We start from the raw sequence: 20,593 nt of genomic DNA, 5'->3' as shown, positions 1-20,593 counted from the left end.
ATGCAATAACACTTCTTCTCTTGGAAGAAGGGACTGATGTGTTTCTGCTGTTATTTGACGCCATGGATACTTTTTCTGATAATGAAGAGATCCAGAAATATGGATGCCAAGCTTTGCAGATGCTCCTTGAAAAAGGTAGATATTGTTGCTTTTCAGGTTTAGCCGCCCTGAGCCTGCTTCGGCGGGGAGGGCGGGATATAAATAAAAAAAAATGTTGATTGATAGTATTTCCTGGTGCAGCAGGAAAGAGGTTTGTAGGGTAAGGTGCCCGGGGAGAACGTGTTCCACAATTAAATTTCCAAATGAATAATTTCTGTTCCTCGGTTCTCAAGCATCGTCTTTTTGCTGCCTCAACCAATAAAGTATCAGAAGTCACTTTTTTAAAAAAGCAGATGTAGAAATGCTGCAGCATTTTGTGAGGGCATAGTGGGAAGCATGATGTCGATAAGGAAACAAATTGCTTGAACTTATCTGAATAGCATGGGATCCAAATAGCCTTGCATACTGTCGTAGGTTGACTTAACTGCAGGGTTGTGTGGATTTCAAGACAATCCATTTAATATGTGAGTGGAAAATCAGACTATATAAACTAAAAGCTAGTTCACATGTTACAAAGTCCACATGGCAGAGAGATGGTCTAGGAATTTAATACCCAGGTTTGTGGAAATCCAGTTCAAATTGGGACTGTGATGTGAAGGGAGAAGGTCTTCCCATGTACTGTTTCCCCACACTAAAGCAGTATTGGGAGCTGTTGTTTGCACTACTGGGGGGACGTGCATGTAGCCATCAGTATATGAAAGTTTCCCCCAACAGGACAAATAGCAGTTCTCTGGGGATATTTTGAGATGGGGAAAATGTGATGTAGCTTAACTTCCCTTTCCCGATACATCCCAGTCTCAATGCCAATGGATTCCTGGGTATTAAGTTTCTAGCATGGAGCTCCCAAATCACATTTCTGCCATGTGGCATTTTTTCCTCCTCCCAGCACACTTAGGGTTGCCAGCAGCCTATTAAAAAAAAGTCCTGTCTCTAATAGAGGCTAATAGGAAGTTATTCAGACGCCCATTTCCACACATTTCAGATGTCCATTTCCACACATTAAACCTTTGTTAAAGGGGCAAGACATCTTTTTCTCAAGATTGTTGGCAAGTATTATTTGCAATCCTCATTTCAACCAAACTCCAGCAAATTGACATGTCAGGGAGCTGAATACCACAAGGTATAGTAGCCTCGAAGTTGTCTCTAGTGATACTTTGTGCTCTCCTCTAGTGGAGATTGTATTACTTCTTTGCACTATTATAAAAGCTGCCAGCCAGCCCAGAAGAAGATGGAGACTAAATGAAGACCTGTTGTTAAAAGCTGAAGTAGTGAAATCTCTTGAAAAAGAGACTAAAGCTTTCTTCCAGGCTAATGAAGACCAAGAGGTCAATACTTAGACTGTATGGGACGTGTGTAAAGCTGTTATGAGAGGATTACTAATTACATTGAACAATAAAGATAAAAGAGCCAAGGAAAAACAACAAGGACTTGCAAGCAGAAATAGGCAGAAAAGGTTGCTCTATGTTACTTTAAAAAAGTTGGAAGGTCAGCAATTCGTGAGTAGAGATGCCAATCCCCCGCTTCAGAATCATCAGAAATGGGGGGCGGGAAGGAAATGTTTGCTGGGCACTTCATTATTCCCTATGGAGATCGATTCTCATAGGGTATAATGGAGAATTGATCTGGCGGTATCTGGGGCTCTGGAGGGGCTGTTTCTTGAGGTAGAAGCACCACAGTTTCAGCATAGCATCTGATGACTCTCCTCAAAATGCTCTCCACATTTCAAAAAGATTGGACCAGGGGGTACTATTCTATGAGCCTCGAAAGAGGGTGCCCCTATCCTTCATTATTTCTAATGTACGGAAGGCATTTAAAAGGTGTGCGGTTCCTTTAAATGTGATGGCCAGAACTCCCTTTGGAGTTCAATTGTGCTTGTCACAACTTTGCTTATGGCTCCACCTCCAAAATCTCCTGACTCCACCCCCAAAGTCCCCAGATATTTCTTGAATTGGACTTGGCAACCCAACTGGCAACCGCAGCACAGAGCTGACAAATGAGAGCTAACAGCCCAACCATGTTGTGTTGTAATCCCAACCTGCATACTTAAGTTTGACAAACATTGCCACCCAGAACAGAAAATAACTTCATAACTGAGGGAATGTGGGGGACTTTGCCACTTTGATAAGCCATCTTGCTTTAAAAAAAAGCACCTCACTTCTAAAAGACTAAGCAACATTGTGAATACTTCATTTAAGAGAGAAATGGAAGGGACCATATTATATAGGGGTGTCAAATGTCCGTCCCATGGGCCAGAACTGGCCTGCCCAGGGCTTTAAACAAGCCTATGGAGCTCTTTTCTCCTCCCTCCTCCCCTCCTGTCCTCACTCTTTGAAGCTCCAAGACTGATGAAGTTCCCTGCTCTTTCTGCCTTGTCTTTGCCAGCTGCAGCAGGAAGCAAAGTTTGGTGTATTGGTTAAGTTCGTGGACTCTTATCTGGGAGAACCGGGTTTGATTCCCCACTCCTCCACTTGCACCTGCTGGAATGGCCTTGGGTTAGACATAGCTCTGGCAGAGATTGTCCTTGAAAGGGCAGCTGCTGTGAGAGCCCTCTCAGCCCCACCCACCTCACAGGTTGTCTGTTGTGGGGGGAGAAGATAAAGGAGATTGTAAGCCGCTCTGAGTCTCTGATTCAGAGAAAAGGGCGGGGTATAAATCTGCAATTCTTCTTCTTCTTCAAAGCTGCAAAGAAAATGAGTGGATTTTCCATTAAGGTCTCTGCGCTCAGATAGCTAGGGCCCAGAGACCTTAATGGAAAATCCATTCCATGTTTTCCTTGCAACTTTGTGCTGCAATGTGTTTCAATGGAGTGGAGATCAGCTTCATTTTTCAGTATTCCTATAGCCAGCTGAAGCTCATACTTCCTAGAGTTGTATCCTTGCAGATAAAGGGTTGGTGCTTTGAACCAGCATGTCTCTGTTCAATGGACCTGAGAACTGGTGCCTTGTGAGTACTCTAACCTGGGAACCTACAGCCAAAGGGGGATATTATACTGGAGGGTCATTACCACTCTAAGTAGACCCGGGGTGGGGGGGAGAAGCTTGCAATGCCATTTAATTGTTTTCCCAGGCTCAGACCATTTTATATTTTTAGTTTCTGCTGTGATTTTTGTGCTTTTTTTGCCTTGCCAAATCCCACCATTCCACCACCTTTCCATTTTAAATAAAATATTGCAAGGGTTGAAAGCATCTTTGTATTGTAAGTTGAAAAATAATGCATTTAATTGTGTTTGTGTCCTTTATAAAGTTTATATCTCTGTTACCTCACATTACATTTTATTACACACATGGCCTGGCCCTACAAAGTCTATTTTTGTCAGCAAATGAGTTCGACACCCCTGTTTGCTGTCTCCTTTATATGCTGCCTTCCAGGCAAAGGGGTACATATGAAGCTGCCTTCTACTGAATCAGACCCTTGGTCCATCAAAGTCAGTATTGTCTACTCAGACTGGCAGCGGCTCTCCAGGGTCTCAAGCTGAGGCTTTTCACACCTATTTGCCTGGACCCTTTTTTGGAGATGCCAGGGATTGAACCTGCGACCTTCTGCTTCCCAAGCAGATGCTCTACCACTGAGCCACGGTCCTTTCTCAAGCAGATGCTCTACCACTGAGCCACCGTACCATCTTGTTTACTCAGTCCGTACCTTAAATACTTCATACTATGCTGCAGCAAAGCTTTGTTACGTTGCTCTGGCAAGGACCATAACATCTGTAGAAGAATTTTCTTGATTGGTTGCCAGCCTCCAGGTGGGGCCTGGAGATCTTCCAAATTAACAACTGATTTCCAGACAGCAGATCAGATCCCCTGGAGAAAATGGCTGCTTTGGAGTATGGAATCCATGGCATCATATTCCATTGAGCTCTTTCCCCAGACTCCACTCCCAAACCCCCGGGAATTGCTCCATGGCTGTTCTTTTCCTAGCCTTTGCTCTCTAGAGCCTGTTTCTCTTCTTCTTACTTATAGAATTTTTCCGCAGGTGGAAAAGCTCAGTCTTGGATGGAAGATTTTCAGTCAGTGTGCAGGGCTCAGCCAGGTGGGAAGACTCTTCCCAGATAAACTAACAGAGTGCCAATGAGACCCATGAAAATCCTTTGCTCTGTTCCAGGTGCAGCTATTCATATATGTTCTTTGAATAAAAATTGATAAATATATTAGAGGCTGCTGGGAGACTTAGATTCCACCTTCTCCCAGAGTTAGGAGAAAAGAGCCTCCCTGAATGTGTGGCTACAATTCTACCAAAGTCTCTCAACAGAACAATAAATATTGTCAATATTAATACTTGCTTCCATTTTTAAATGCAGTTCCAGAGGAGCAGCTGATTGAATTTGTTGAGGACCGAGATCATACAATCCTACTCAATGTATTGAAAAAATTCCCAGAGAAAGAAAACATAGTACTTCTTGCACTTCTTTCTCTCCATTCACTGGCTGGACCATGTAAGTATTGCAGTTGTAGTATGTAGAATGATGACAGGAAGGAAAATTTCCATCCGTTTATATTTGAGCCTTGTGAATTGTGGTCTTTATCCTAAGGCAAAAATTCCCATTCAGGATGCTACTGGATATCACAGTGTCTGTACAGGGTCTCTGAAAATAGTTTCCCAGCAAGGCAAAACTTGAGATTTGAACTGCAACATGATATGCAGAAATTAACTGGGCAGTATTTTGTCTGAGATGTCATTAAGTGGTGAGGAAATTGGTAAGAAGGTGGCAACTCAAAGCCCTGTGTAGGGAAGGAGTGGATGAGAACATCCTATTTGAATAAGACAGCAGAAGAGCAAGCTCACATTCCAAACCGTAATATAAAAACTGTGGAATTGGGGAAGGAGGCTAATAACATTGTAATCACATTTTTGCTGTTGTTTTTGTAGTCGTTACCTTTTGAATGTACAATATATTAAGTTTAAGGCAATACAGGCATAATTTAGGTTTGTTGCAACTGCCAGTTATGTGGATTTGTATTAGTTTATACACGCTAATCTCCAACTAGCTGTATGATCTTTGGCAAGTATCTCTTTCACTGTCAATCTCAGTTCCCTGTTTGTAAAATGGGATTGAAATTACTTGCTTCACAGGCTACTCTAAGGATGTGTATAATAAAAATTGTAAATTATTTTCCAAATGAATAGTGTTGTATAAGTAACTCGTGGTATTATAAAACACAATGAAGTAAATTCATAGTGCAGTCATAGGCATGCCCACTCAGAAATAAGTTCAGTGACATTCCGAAGTGCTTACTCCCAGGAAAATGTGCATAGGATTGCACCCTTAGTTGTTTAGAAGACAACGGTGATGTTGGCGCCCACAGTCATCAATGGGAATAATTAGGATTGTCAGCCCCCTGGCTAGCATTTCTCACCACTGCTCAGAACAGCAGCTGGAGAAAAAAAAATTAAAAATCTGATGGGGTGATGTTCCTTCCAGGAAAAATCCTGGAAGCGAGGTCAGTTCTCTCTCAAAAAAACCTGTGATTTTAACACAGAGTTTCAGCCAATTCCTAGAGAAGTATGACATAACTTCCAGGTTTTCCCGGAAGTGACATATCACCATCGCCCAACAGTCGCTCCCCCTCCCTGGACCTCTCACTCATTGCCAAACTAGGTTTAAGTGTATCTGACACCATGCTGAGGTATTTAAATGCTACAGTGGATTTATTCGTTTATTATATTTGATTTATAAGCCACCCTTCCCTGCAAGTAGAGCTTAGGGCAGCTAACAACATGGTAAAATACAACATCTCAAATTAAAAACAGTAGTAAAAATATTCTTATATTACAGATGGCGAGCATAATTTCTTCAGTGCCTCGTGGGGAAGGCTTATAAAGAATGGAAGGGGGGGGGGGTAATGAGCATGCTGTCACGCCCTAGGGGCCAGGCAGGGGACGAGACCAAGTCCCAGCCAGGATCAATTAACAGCGGAGAAGCTCCTGCTAGTACTCAGGGCTAATTGAATGCCTTCCCCTTTGGCATGCCTCTCTTCTCTGGGTTGCTAAATCACGGCGTAGCCATTTCCTTAATTGAACTACTGGTGGGGGAGAGTCAGGTGGGCTTTGTGCCTGCTCCTCCTCTGCTGCCGGATCAGGGGGGAGGCTGCTGGCGGCAAGGTGTCAACCTCCTGAGCACTAGAGAGGCCGGCTATAGGTTCTGATGCCTGCCCTAGGACCTGCCTACCTTAGGGACCATCTCTCCCCACATGTTCCCCAGAGAGTACTGAGATTGAGCTCTCAAAACCTGCTTGTAATCCCCGGGCCAAAGGAGGCCCGTCGGAAATCCACCAGGGACAGGGCCTTTTCAGTAATGGCTCCTTGCTGGTGGAACCAGCTGCCGGAAGAGGTGAGGGCCCAGCGGGACCTTGGGCAGTTCCGCAGGGCCTGCAAGACAGCCCTCTTCCGGCTGGCCTATAACTAACTGACATTGGAAACTTTATGGAAGGTTGTAGTGTATCATTTTGGCAGATCGCTTGTTCTATATGTTTTATTATTTTACTGTTTTAAATTGTCTAAATGGATGTATTTTTAAAGCCATTGTTGCAAATTGATGTGTTTTAAAGCCAAACTTTATGTTAGATTTTATATGTTGTGAGCCGCCCTGAGCCGCTTCGGTGGGAAGGGCGGGATATAAACTGAAATAAACTGAAGCCGAAACTGCCCATCCTCATTGCTCATGACACGTGCCAGACTACTTGTTGTTTCACTGTTGCCTCCACCGAATGCCTCAGATAAAAAAACTGGGAGCACACTGTACAGCACTGAAACCACAATGTGCAAAAGTAGCCACACAGCAATAAACATTCACAACACACAGTAAGGTGTCTATGAAAGTGCTTATACAAATTCAACTGTATATGACAAAATTATAAAATGAAACACCTGTTGAACATCCACCTGCAGGCATACAAAACAGTTCCAAACAAAGTCCACTGAGAATCCTCAAAGTATATCAGTCTATATATCTTGCAGTCCTGAAATGATATACAAATCAGTGAAGTGGGTATCTTGTCTCCACCAGGACACAGTGTGTAGGTCCATGAACTACAGAAGGTCTCAATGGATAACCTCCAGTGAGGCTTGCAGTCCCCTGGGGTAGAAGATGATGAAGAAGAAGATGATATTGGATTTATATCCCGCCCTCCACTCCGAAGAGTCTCAAAGCGGCTCACAATCTCCTTTACCTTCCTCCCCCACAACAGACACCCTGTGAGGTGGGTGGGGCTGGAGAGGGCTCTCACAGCAGCTGCCCTTTCAAGGACAACTTCTGCCAGAGCTATGGCTGACCCAAGGCCATGCTACCAGGTGCAAGTGGAGGAGTGGGGAATCAAACCCGGTCCTCCCAGATAAGAGTCCGCACACTTAACCACTACACCAAACTGGCTCTCTGGTAAGTGTGAGAGTGGAGGTGTCAACCTTGGACATAAAGGTCAACACAATTTATTAACTCATGGTAACACTAGAAGTGTTTTTAGGTGGTGTGAGTAATACAAATGATAATGGCACAGCGTCCTGTGCTTTCTACAGCTCGTGTAACCATAGCCAAAATGGAAAATATTTGGAAATAAAGGTTTATCTGAGCTCTGTTTGTCGCAATCCAAAACTTGTCGGCGCTGTCATAAAATTCTCTGAAGTCCCTGCACAGAGTACAAATTAGTGTGGACTGTTGTGTTAACTTTCTTCCCATCACACAGAGATTTTTTTTGGTTAGTCATGTTAAGCTAAAATTCTCGTGCGTTATGTGAAGGATCCACCATTGGTCTGGCAAGCTCAAAAATAGGGTTTTGCTGAGTGCATAGCTGCAGAACACAAACGGCTCCGTTTCTTGATGAACTAGACAGTTGTGAGTTATTTTTTTTTATTTTTTTAACCTCATTTTGTGGTGGTAAAAAGATTGTGAGGATCCATTTTCAATTTTGTTGTATATTGTAGAATGAACACTTTCCATGGTGTTGGATTACTGTCATACCAAGGAAACCATGACATAGTGTTGATGGCTATAAAGTACAATGAGTCCTTAGCAACCTGTGGAAAGCTAAACAGACCGATTTCTCACTAAATGTGCTCCACGGGCACATTTTGACATTATGCTCCCTCCAGTTTGCACGATTCTGTGATGCTGTGTTTTAAGGATTATGATGCCGTGCAGGGAATTGGAGCCCCATGTCAAAATGCAGCCATGGAGCTACTGATGGAAAATCTATCGTTTGCACCAGGGGAGTACAGAAGCCTTGGGGGCAGAGTAACACTTGGTCAAACACTGGTTCACCTCTGAGTCACTCCTCAGTTAGTATGCGTTAACGGATTCCACCCTTATTAAAAAAGCCCCTTTTGGTTTTCCAAAGCACCAATCAGATTAGTGAAAATCTTGACAGTTGTGTAAACAAAAATAGCATGAACTCTCTTTCAAGTATGTTTGTTCTTTTTGTTCTAGCCAGCAACGTGGAAGTTCTTATGTCTGGAAATGTGAGGTGTTACAACGTAATAGTGGAGATGATGAAGAAGTTTCCCCACAGTGAACCAGTTCAGGAAGTGAGCTGCAGCTTGTTGCACAAACTTACGCTGGGTGAGTCATAAAACAAGAATATGACGTTCTTTGCTTAACTCTGGCAAGGCTGCCAGGATAAGCAGGTGTTGAACATATTCTGAATCAGACCCTCGGTCCATCAAAGTCAGTATTGTCTTCTCAGACTGGCAGCGGCTCTCCAGGGTCTCCAGCTGAGGTTTTTCACACCTATTTGCCTGGACCCTTTTTTGGAGATGCCAGGGATTGAACCTGGGACCTTCTGCTTCCCAAGCAGATGCTCTACCACTGAGCCACCATCCCTCCCTCAGAGGTGTTGCACCTCTGAGGGAGACAGCAGCAGGAAGCTTACGTGCTCTGAACGGAGCCTTTTAAAGACAGTTGCTTGTGCTGCTGGACAGTCTCCTCCAAGTCTGAATCCTGGAGAGCAGTTTGGTGAGCAGCTTCCAATCCATCATTTACAATATTAAAATAACAGTTCTATCTACAATAGTGCTCAGTATAATCAGATCAAAGCAGTGCAGGTGGTTACCATTGGTCAAGGGGAACAGAACCATAAGAGGAAGGACAGTGCTTTTTATCATCACTATCCCTGCCCATATGTCTGGTGGAAATTCTTTGTCTTGCAGGCCCTGCATAATGGTTTCAGATCTTGCAGGGCCTGGGTATTATGTTTGTCTGTGTCCGTGATAAAGTTTATATCTCCGCTACCTAATCTTAAATAGGTCTACACACGGCCCGGCACAACATGGCCTGGTCCGACAAGGTCTCATGTCAGATCCGGCCCTCGTAGCAAATGAACGACACCCATGAATTCTAGGGAGACCCAAGTCACTTTGTGTTCTTGATTAATGATGCTACTTTTTAAGGGAAACAGTTCTTAACACATGGCTATTGCATCTTCTAAATGTCTTGTACCCGTCTAAATTGGTTTTTAGAATGGAACTGTTTTGGAAATCTTTTATTTGATCCCAAAGTCACAGAAATTGTAAATTAATTTTTTGAGAGGTTGTAAACCTGCTGAAAGCTCAGAAGGTGTTTTACCTAAAGTGCCGAGGTTTCTCTACTGCTCTCCGTCTGAAAAACTCCCCTGCCTCACAATTCCTTCAGGATGCAAGTTGATTTGGGTACTGAAATTCCAGTGCCATTGCTACAGAAGTTGGGTGTCCTTGGAATAGAGCAAGGGTGGCCAAACTGTGAGTCAGAAGCCACATGCAGCTTTTTCATACATCCTGTGTGGCTCACAGAGGTCGAGGAGGAACTTAATGCAGGCTTACTCTTAAGTGAGCATACTTAGCATCAGGACCTCAGTCAGCCTCTAAGTGCAGACCCGTAGTTTAGGCGATTATTTCCATCATGTGTGCAGTGGGGAAGGAGAGGGAAATAGGCAGGCTTGCAAGCTCTTCTCCACCACCACAGAGGTCACCTGGAGACCTAGAGTAGGGAAAGAGAGTGCAAGAGCCAAGGGAGCCACTGGAAGGAGGGACCGAATTAAAGAGGGTGGCATAGAGTTCCCCCTGAGTTTCATAGCTCTTGCGGGAGCTGTATTTACTAACTTTGGTGTCAAGGCGAAGAGAGATGTATAATGATGCAAACGGTGATTTATATGATACATGTGTGTTTCCTTCTCCCACTCGTGCCCCAAAACAGTTCCCTATCCGTTCCCTCTGCTGGTCTTATGGTGACTGTTATTCCCAGCTTTGGCTGTGCTGTAAAGTGCATATACCTGTATTTTATCTTTCTGTGCAAAGAAAGTATTAAGAGTTTTAATAAAGGCGTGTGTATAATATGTGTTCACATCTTGTGGCTCTCAAACATCTGACATTTATTCTATGTTGCCCTTATGTTAAGCGCCCTTGGGATAGAGTTTGCATTTTCATGCGACAGCTATTAAATTTTCTCCACTCTTCAGGAAACTTTTACAATATCCTCGTGTTGAATGGTGTACATGAAGTCATTGTACAGGCTGTTGACAAGTACCCTGCAAATGCAAAGCTACAGGCGGCGGGCCTCAGCTGTTTGGCTCTTCTCAGTAAGTACCTATAAAACATAAATGAAGGCGGTTTTAAGCTGCTTGAATGCAGTCGTGTACATTGACATAGAAAGCTGGTATGTATTAAGGCATAACTGCTTTTGCTCAGTCTCTTCCAATGAATCCAGCCAAAACCTGATGCTGGACAGCCTCCCAAGCAGCTGCTGGGACCACCCATCCCTTATATCTTATGCTCAGAGCCTTTATATTCCTCTGGAATTACATTCATTGCCTTTTTTAGAGCTGGCATAGTGAGATGCTGCTGAAAATGGCCTTCTGGGTGAGTCACCCATGCCTGGTTCCTGGCCATGGTCGACGCAGATCCCTGTTGAAGTTTCCATGTTCTAAGATGGACAAGACTTTCAACAAGAATGCTTTTGGTCTATGTAGTGAATACTGCTACATATCATGGCTAGAGCAGGAATGCCCAGTCTGGGAGAGATGCTTTTTAAAACGAGTATGACCCATAATGGGTGTTCCAGCTCCACATCTGTTATATATTCACAACAAAGTTATGTATACACAACTTTCCCAAACTCCTACCAGCCTAATTATTTCTATTCCAGCCTCTCTTGTCTCTTTATCCAATTGTTAGAAGAACAGACTGGCGATGTCTCTAGCTCAGCCCTCCAAAAACTACAGACACTGTAGAGCTAGATAGATAGCTAGGTTAGGGTTGCCAAGTCCAATTTAAGAAATATCTGGGAACTTTGGGGGTGGAGCCAGGAGACTTTGGGGGAGGAGCCAGGAGTCCTCAGGGTGGAGCCAAGATCAAGGCTGTGACAAGCATAATTGAACTCCAAAGGGAGTTCTGGCCATCACATTTAAAGGGACAGCACACCTTTTCCATGCCTTCCTTCCTTAGGAAATAATGAAGGATAGGGGCACCTTCTTTTGGGGCTCATAGAATTGGACCCCCTGGTCCAATCATTTTGAAACTTGGGGGATATTTTGGGGAGAGGCACTAGATGCTGTACTGAAAATTTGGTGCCTCTACCTCAAAAAACAGCTCCCCCAGAGCCCCAGATACCCGCAATCAATTCTCCATGATTTTCTATGGGAATAAATCTCTATAGGGAATAACAGAGTTCCCAGTAGACATTTCCCTCCCCCCCCCCTGCTTTCTGACGACCCTGAAGCGGGGGGGAGGTCCTCCAAACCGGGGGATCCCCTGCCCCCACCTGGGGATTGGCAACCCTAAGCTAGGTTCATATCAGTCTCCTTCCTCTCTGATTTTACTATCACTCACTCTCTCTAACCAATAGAATGTCATCTCAGGGAACTTCCTGTTTTTTCTCCTCCTCTTCCTATTTCTTCCCTGCATGCATCAGGAGGAACAGATGGTGTCTCTCCTCCTGAACGGAACTAAGCAGATGGCCTACTACAATCCAAAGCCATCCATTTAGCTGGAATAGTTCAGACACTCTGTCTCGCCACGATACGTAGTTGTTATGTTTCCTTTATCAGTATTGGTTTCTTAATCTAAAAGCAAAGGCTCTCTGTGCAGTTTGTGAGGTAGTGTGGTAACCATAAACTAGACCACGCTGCTGTGCTGAAGCTCAGAAGGAGCACTCGGCTCAGTGAAGGTAACGACGGCTGCCTGACAAGTCCAGCCATCCTAGACCAGACCCAACACCAATCCCATCACACACATATAGTTGCCTTATACTGAATTAGACCACTGGTCTCTCAAGGTCAGTATTGTCTACTCAAACTGGCAGCAGATTTCCAGGGCCTCAGGTCTTTTGCATCACCTACTAACTGATCCTTTTAATGGGAAATGCCAGAGATTTTGGCATACCAGGCCGATGTTCCGCTGCTGAGCCACAACCCTTCCTTTCCCCAAAGCTGCTTATCTGTTTACTTCCCTCCTATGTTTCCCTTACCCGTCATTAGGGTTGCCAATCCCCAGGTGGGGGCAGGGGATCTCCTGGTTTGGAGGCCCTCCCCCCGCTTCAGGGTTGTCAGAAAGCGGGGGGAGGGGAGGGAAATGTCTGCTGGGAACTTTCTTATTCCCTAGGGAGATTTATTCCCATAGAAAATCATGGAGAATTGATCCACGGGTATCTGGGGCTCGGGGGGGGGGGGTGTTTTGAGGTAGAGGCACCAAATTTTCAATATAGCATCTAATGCCTCTCCCCAAAATACCCCCCAAGTTTCAAAAAGATTGGACTAGGGGGTCCAATTCTATGAGCCCCAAAAGAAGGTGCCCCTATCCTTCATTATTTCCTATGGAAGGAAGGCATTGAAAAGGTGTGCCGCCCCTTTAAATGTGATGGCCAGAACTCCCTTTGGAGTTCAATGATGCTTGCAACAGCCTTGATCTTGTCTCCACCCCTAATGTCTCCTGGCTCCACCCCCAAAGTCTCCTGGCTCCACCCCCAAAGTCCCCAGATATTTCTTAAATTGGACTTGGCAACCCTACCCTTCATACCTAACTGCCTGCCCTGGCCTTTTACTTTTAGTGCTCCTCTCCAACTGCTGCAGTTTTTTTTTCTTTTTGCCTCAGGCCTCTGTCAAATGCATCTGGAGGTCTATTTAATTTCCATCTGTTTTCTATTGGCTTCTATTGCTGCTTGAATGCCTCTTGTTTACAAAGGGGGGGGCGTTGTCCAAATTCCCAGGAAAACACTCTCTCTCATAGACATTGGTATAGTCATATATATCAATCCAATCTAATCTCTGTTCCTTTGGCCATGCGTACGGTAACTTGGTTTTCTACATCTCTTAATAACTAAGACATTTTGTCATTTAGGGAATCAAAGTCAGTTTAAGTTTGATCTTAAATTTGAAAATACAGGACAATCTAATATTATATGGTCAAAAGAGTCTACTAGTAGGGACCCCAAAGGAACACGTGGAAACAACTTTCCTATTCGTACACTTTTGTTTATTCCTCTCTCCAACCACCCCTTCTCTCTGTCTCTCACTTTGCACTATCCGATTTCTTCCTGCATAGCCCCAATCTGTTGATTTAGATATCCGCAGATGAGGGCCACACTTGGGAAATAGATATATAGTTTCAGTTTGAACCACAGGTACATAATCTATCAGAAAATTTCACTTTTTATCTATCAGGAAATGGTATGGGTTTCTTCTGATTAAAACAACAGACAACAACGCATTCAACCGTGGTAACATAAATGCTCTTCTGTACCTTAGTATTGTCACGTGATGTGACATCACCCCAGAGTCAGAAACGACTGATGCTTGCACAAGGGACTACCTTTACCTTTATTATCAGCAGAAGACAATACCTTGACATTTTAATTGGAGGAGGAATAAAAGTAGTAAAAGTAGAACACACTCTCTGGCTCTAATGGTCATGCTTCAGTTATCTAGATCGTTCAGATGGCATCTTATCAAATTGCTCAGTTCCTCTCTTCCCAGGGGAACCATCATTTCATTTTATACTTAGGTGTAACAATTTACTCTCCACCATCATATCCCAGTTGGATTTATAAAGATCACTTCTAAGTAGACTCAAAAGACTTTCTTTACTTTTTCACTAAATACGTGATGAGGAGGAGCTGGAAGGGTTAACAGACCTGGAAGAGTTGCCAGGCAGTTCCTCAAACAGCAGCTGACCCATCAATCACTCTCCAGGCACCAGTGTCAGCTGTTGACGATCAATCTCCTCCGAGCTCTCCTCCTCCCATCTCAAGAGTTCGAAGCAGGCTCCGGAAAGAACTTTCAGAGCGAAGACATGAGGCACGCTGATGTTTCAGATCTCTCAGCCCTGAGTTCTAACAGAGTCACTGCTACCAAGGGAGCAGGCTGATTGAGACTCCCATATAGCTCCCACCCAGGACCTGGTAACCTTGTGGAAGCAACACGTCTATTCTCTGGCTTGCATCCACGCTCCTTCCTGATCCTGACCTGCTTGATTTCCTTGGCACCCTGACCTTGTGGCTTTTGGACATTGACTTCTGATGCCGGTTTGCGATTCTACATTGATGACTTCGCTCCTGCTTGACTTCCTGGACTTTGACCTTGGTCTGGCTTTGGACTCTTGCCTGCCTGCACCCTGAGAACGTGACAGATTGCTTCCACCTACACACTCACTCCACAAGATGGATGAGGAGGCAAGCGGAGGCTCTGGGCAGCTGGCAGCCTTGCTCACTCAGGTACAGCACCTCACTCAAATGGTGGCTCACCTACAACAGCAGCAGCAAGCCACTGTCGCTGCCCCACCCAAGTGCCTGGTGCTTCCCCCAGAGAAGTTCATTGGGAAGGTGGAGGAGTTTCCTGCATTCCTGCCACAGTGCAAACTATATTGAGTTATGTGCCAGAGACTTCCCCAATGACTTCCCCAATGAAGGTATGCTTCATTGTCAGCCTCTTAAAGGGGCGGGCAGCTAAATGGGCTACCCCCTTGCTTCTAGCCCCATCGCCCCTGCTGACTGACTAACAGGACTTTATGGATCGTATGGCGGTAGCCTTTGCTAACCCCCAGTAAACAGCCACTGCCAGTCAGAAGATCCGGACCCAGGGTAGGGACTCGGTTTCCCAGTACTCCACCGAGTTCAAGCTTCTGACCCAAGACATGGCCTGGAAAGAGGCTGCCTTCATGGACCAGTATACGGAGGGGCTGGCTGACGAAGTCCTTGATGAGCTGGCATGAGTAGACCGACCAGCCACACTACAAGACCTAATCATGCTGTGTCTCCGCATCGATGGCTGCCTGGAAAGCCGCTGTCAAGCGTGAAGCAGCACCCGTCCCTCTCAGCTGCCCCGCTGCCTAGCGACGGTGACAACCCCGATGTACACCAGTCCCAAGACTGACAACCCCGAGCCCATGTAACTCGGGACTGCACAGCCGCAGCTCACCCCCGAGGAAAAAGCATGGCACCGCTCACAGAATCTCTGCCTGTACTGTGGAGGGGCAGGGCACTTCTCCTCTGGCTGCCCTGCCAAGCGCACCCAGCTCAGTACTGTGCCATCGCTGCCAGTAAAAGACCAGCCCCAAGTCTGAGTGGACCCCCTGACTTGGAGCACCTAGCTGGGTCCCCTTAACCCTACGTTACCAGCCAGGGCCAGTTCCTTGTACCGGTCACACTCAGCTTGCCGGACAGGCGCTGGCTGTTTGCCTACGCCATGGTCGACTCCGGGACCGCTCGCTGCTTCGTCGACGTGGCCTTTGTGAAGCAAAACCAGATCCCAGTGCAGGACAAAGACACCCCGACCGTGGTCGAAGCCATCGACAGGTGCCTCCTCCGCTCTGGTCCGGTGACCCAGGAGACCCACCCGGTCACGCTCCAGATCCAACACCATCACGAGCAAGTACAATTCGATGTTGCTCGCATGCCCCACTTTCCCCTCATTCTGGGACTCTCCTGGTTCATAAAGCACAACCCCCTCGTGGACTGGGCACAGGGAAAGCTGAACGTCAAGGACCCTTGTCCTCACCAGGCCCGGTTGGCCACCGGCTGCTGGTCCTCTACTTCCCCCGGCCTACGCAGACTTTGCCAATGTCTTTGAGGAAAAGGGGGCCGGCCAGCTCCTGCTGCCAGAATTTCTGTCCACCAATAATAAGTACTTAAGCAAAAAAAGTTCCAAAAGAATCAAGTTAGGATCTGGTGCCTAATAAATCATGCCTCATCTTTGGGGAATTCTCAATCCACGCTGTTATTAAAAAAAGAAATGCTTTGGTTACTTGACAACTAGTTACTTTTTATTCGCTCCAGAATATCACCACTGTTTGAGAGGCTATAAATAATTAAGTGTGTTAAGTATGAGGTATTTGCTTGCACACCATCTGTGACTGCTAACACGGTTTTAGATTTCATAATCTTAACTTTGCTATGAGCGTTAAAGCATATTTATTTTATTAGCCCTCCCTCCCCTGCACAGCAGGGCCCAGCGTGGGTATCAACTGTGCTAAAAACAATAATTTAACCATTTAAACGATTTCTGTCACAATAATTGACATCAAACAGATGGCATATAGATCACAAGCTGGTACATCTTATTTATTTATTGGATTTATATCCCGCCCTACCCCACCAAGGCGGGCTCAGGGCGGCTCACAATACAAAAATTCTAACATAAAGTTCAAATTTAAATATAATAACAATTTACATCGTTAAGAAATTAAAACATTAAAAACAGTGCATCCGTCCAACAACATCCACTCCATACACTTCCTTCAGTTTTTTGGTACTTTGGTGGTTTGGTGCCCGTCAGTTATAGGCCAACCGGAAGAGGACTGTCTTACAGGCCCTGCGGAATTGCCCAGTATCCCGCAGGGCCCTGACCTCTTCCGGTAACTGGTTCCAGCAGCAAGGGGCTGTGATCGAGAAGGCCCTGTCCCTGGTTGACTTCAACCGGGCCTCCTTAACCAGGAGTAACTGTTCCTCGTGTGTCTGTAGAAAGCAAGCAGACATTATAGCTGGTATTAAAGACAGGGTAAGTGGTCAGAGTAAGGGGAAGGCAAGGGGAGGCCAGCCCAGGTTAACCCATCATTGCCTCAGTCATTTGTTACAAATTATTGGAAGTAAGGAAAGGAAAGGTCCCCTGTGCAAGCACCAGTCGTTTCCAACTCTGGGGTGATGTTGCTTTCACAACGTTTTCAGGGCAGACTTTTTACAGGGTGGTTTGCCATTGCCTTCCCCATTCATCTACGCTCCCCCCCCCCCCGCAAGCTGGGGACTCATTTTACCAACCTCGGAAGGATGGAAGGCTGAGTCAACCTCAAGCCGGCTACCTGAAAACCCAGCTTCCACCAGGGATCGAACTCAGGTTGTGAGCAGACTTAGGACTGCAGTACCGCAGCTTTAACACTCTGCGCCACGGGGCTGTATTGGAAATAAAGATAGCTGCAAATCAAAGAAATATATGAGCTGAAGTAAGATTTTAAGTATTTGGATGGCAAAACATATGTGCTTTGTGACAAATAGAGAAGCTTTATTTGGCAAAAATGCTCTGCTATCAATGACTGAGTTTCATTTTTATAATTGCTCACAGTTTTCAAACTTTGAGTCAAATGGTATTTTGTTCAACTCCTGTCAAATGCTTCCCTGTTATACATGTCAGCTTGTCTTTTCCTTATGAAAAGAAGGTGCAAAGAAATGAAAGTGTTTTGCGAGTAGTGTTTCATAAGTATCATGTTTCATCACTTTCACAAATCTGTTCTAGAATTTCAAAATATTTCTAGAATTTCAAAATGCTTCCCCCCGCCTAAACTAAATAACATTTCCCTCCAAAGCAGAAACAATATTTTTAAACAGAGATTTGGAAGGAAAAAAAGAAAAGGAAGAAAAGGAGGAGGGAGAGCAATTATATTGGTTGGAAGCCTGTTATAAAGCCTTAAGGTGTCACCGAAAAAATGTTGATGTACAGGTAAGAAATATATAGATGCATAAAGTGGGGACCTAGAACAAAAAGTTGTGTAATGTGTTGTAGTTTGTTTTAAGTTGTAATTGCATTTGCTCAAAAAAAAAACTGCACTGTAGGATTTGTAGTTACTAAAGATATATACTGTTGTGATGAGATCTACTCAGCACAGTACTCAGAATGTCTGCAAAGCAGTAATCCTTTTATTTTGTTTCCTTGTTTTTGCATGTTTCTGTGTGCATTAATTCTAAATGTCACAGCTCTTTTTATTTCTGTATCCTGTTGTTTTTCATATTTGTTGTTGTTGCTTTTAATGAAAGTATTTCTTTCAATACTACATTAGATGTAAATGTTCCTTCTTCATTTCTAAAATATCCTCGGATTGAAGTGCTGCAGACTTGGATTTTTAAATTTTCAAAGCATTGTACTCTAAGCATTGTAACATATAATTGCCAACGGGTGAAGACTTCTAAATCTTTTTTTTTTCCTGCATTGTGCAGGAGGTTGGACTAGATGACACTGTAGGCCCCTTCCAACTTTATGATTCTCTGATTCTAAGTGCCCTTGCCATAAGCAGCTGTTTAAATGGCCATTGGTTTAATCAGTGAATCAGCCTGGTGCACCTTTGCTTTTTCAGTCTCTTGCCTTGCCATGGAGAACTATGTGGTTACAGGGCTTCAGTCTTCTTTAGCCTGCAATGAGTCCACTTTCACCCACAGCACCACAACTCCAGTTTCGCTTCTTCCCATTTCCCCCCACCCATTGTCTCTCTGTGTGTCACCCTGTTACCAATAAGCCCAGAAGCTGTTCTTAGGCTATTATGACTTGAGCCAATGGGTCACACCAAGGCTGGGATACAGGTTAGCAGAGGAAAAACTTTATTAATAAAGGGAACTCTTTTCAGCAGGTGTTTCAGCCCAAGAGTTCAACTTAGCTATGGTACTGTTAGCAAATTCTGTTTATGCACAGGTCACCAACTTCGTTGGGGGATTTCTTTTGTACCCCCAATAGCATCAACCTAAAACCAACACCTGCAGTTACCAAAACAACCGGCAGTTATCAGAAGGCTAATACCTATTCACTAATAAGTTTTAAGACTTATAATTGCCAATGGGTGGCAATAGATAAACTTTATTAGACTCCAAGTTTAGAAAGGCAGTTATCAGTTTATTAGACTCCACGTTTCTTTTTTAGACAGAAGGCTTAAAATACGTTAGAAAGGCAAAAAAAGAGATTACGTTAGTACAGTTGCTCATACAGTTTCTTTAGACAGAAGTCTTCAAATGGATAGAAAACAAAGTAGTTAGATAAACTTAGTCCGTTTCTACAATAGATAGAAGGCTTAAAATATATGGACAGAAAACAACACAGGAAACAGCTACACAGTTAGAATTCAATCAAGCATAAAGCATAAAATACAATAAAGCAGAGAGCATACTGAAAACTGTAAGTCCCAAAAGCAACAGAAACTTTAACCAATTGGTCTACATTTTCCCATTTAAAATCTGAGTCCCTAATAGATGCTATGCTCTAGATTCTAAGTCTGAGCATTTTCTCTGTTTGAGGCCCCAAACAGAAATTAACAAGAATTGTTAGTTTCTTGGCTAGACTGACAAAGAGGTCCCTGTCTCTCATACAGTCAACCCCAGAGTCTAAGTCTATTAGCTTGGCATGATTGACACAGAGGGAGCCTCTTGTGCAGATCAGCCACTTGTGCCCAGAAATCCACAGCTTATAAAGGCTCCAATCGATTCCATATCAGATCTACTGGGTCACTTTCTGTAAACAATTTTACAGCCAACTGAGCTCTGACAATCAGAGCCCAGATTGTCCTTAGTTCATCCTGGCCTTTCACCCACTTAGCAGGCTTAGTAGCCATCTTGCTTCCTGCCACACCAAATATGGAGAGGCAGCTGGACCCCTCACCCACCAACCCAATTTAGCCCTAATAGAGATGCTCTAAGGTGCTGGAAGATGGAGACCTCTAGTGGCCAAATTCCATAACTGCATCCAAAATAATTGTGAGGGACAACTCAAAGAGAATTATAGAAACTCAAGATGTTTGAAGAGCTTAGTGCCCATTTCATAAGAGACCCAACCCAAAATTCTTTGGCAGGTACATCACATTTTTATGGATCAGGTTGGCTTTTGTGGTAGAAAAAGCCCAGCAGGAACTCATTTGCATATTAGGCCATGCCCCCTGACGTCACCATTGTTTCGCACAGGGCACGCTCAGATGCAATTTCTTTGTTTCAAATCAGGAACGTGGGAGTCACAATTCTTTGTTTTCCTTTACACATGCATATAACAAAACATATTTGTCAGCTCTTTTTAATTATTGATGCTTTGACTCCGCCAGTAGTAAAGTGTTACAAACCCATGTTTCAAGCCAAAATGTCAAGGTTTTGTTCCCCAACATCAGGAAACTAATTTGGCTATGAATAGCTGTAGATCTTTTTTGCAGGTCTTATCTATGGATTGGCCATTTGCAGGACCCCTCCTGTAGGAGACTTGGCTATCACCTATAGGTTTTCTCATACATTAATCAAATACAACCAATTCATATACATTCTAGCGAATTAGGACATCCAGAGAAATTTTGGAACATTTACAGACTTGGC

The 20,593-nt window shown here is 44.4% G+C and overlaps 1 protein-coding gene across 2 annotated transcripts in view; it reads left to right on the top strand.

Annotated features, from left to right (window-relative positions):
* LRRK2 (leucine rich repeat kinase 2) overlaps window positions 1–20,593 on the top strand; it is a 180,643-nt gene that overhangs the window by 29,405 nt on the left and 130,645 nt on the right. For both annotated transcript variants that reach the window (XM_060244741.1, XM_060244742.1), the window contains exons 5-9: window positions 1–135; window positions 4,397–4,531; window positions 8,516–8,647; window positions 10,518–10,637; window positions 17,845–17,978. In XM_060244741.1, the coding sequence (XP_060100724.1) occupies window positions 1–135; window positions 4,397–4,531; window positions 8,516–8,647; window positions 10,518–10,637; window positions 17,845–17,978 (656 nt within the window). The remainder of the gene's footprint in view (window positions 136–4,396; window positions 4,532–8,515; window positions 8,648–10,517; window positions 10,638–17,844; window positions 17,979–20,593) is intronic.

The sequence above is a fragment of the Heteronotia binoei genome, chromosome 8 (genome assembly GCF_032191835.1).
Source record: "Heteronotia binoei isolate CCM8104 ecotype False Entrance Well chromosome 8, APGP_CSIRO_Hbin_v1, whole genome shotgun sequence".
Classification (NCBI taxonomy): domain Eukaryota; kingdom Metazoa; phylum Chordata; class Lepidosauria; order Squamata; family Gekkonidae; genus Heteronotia; species Heteronotia binoei.
This window is presented reverse-complemented; position numbering and strand designations above follow the sequence as displayed.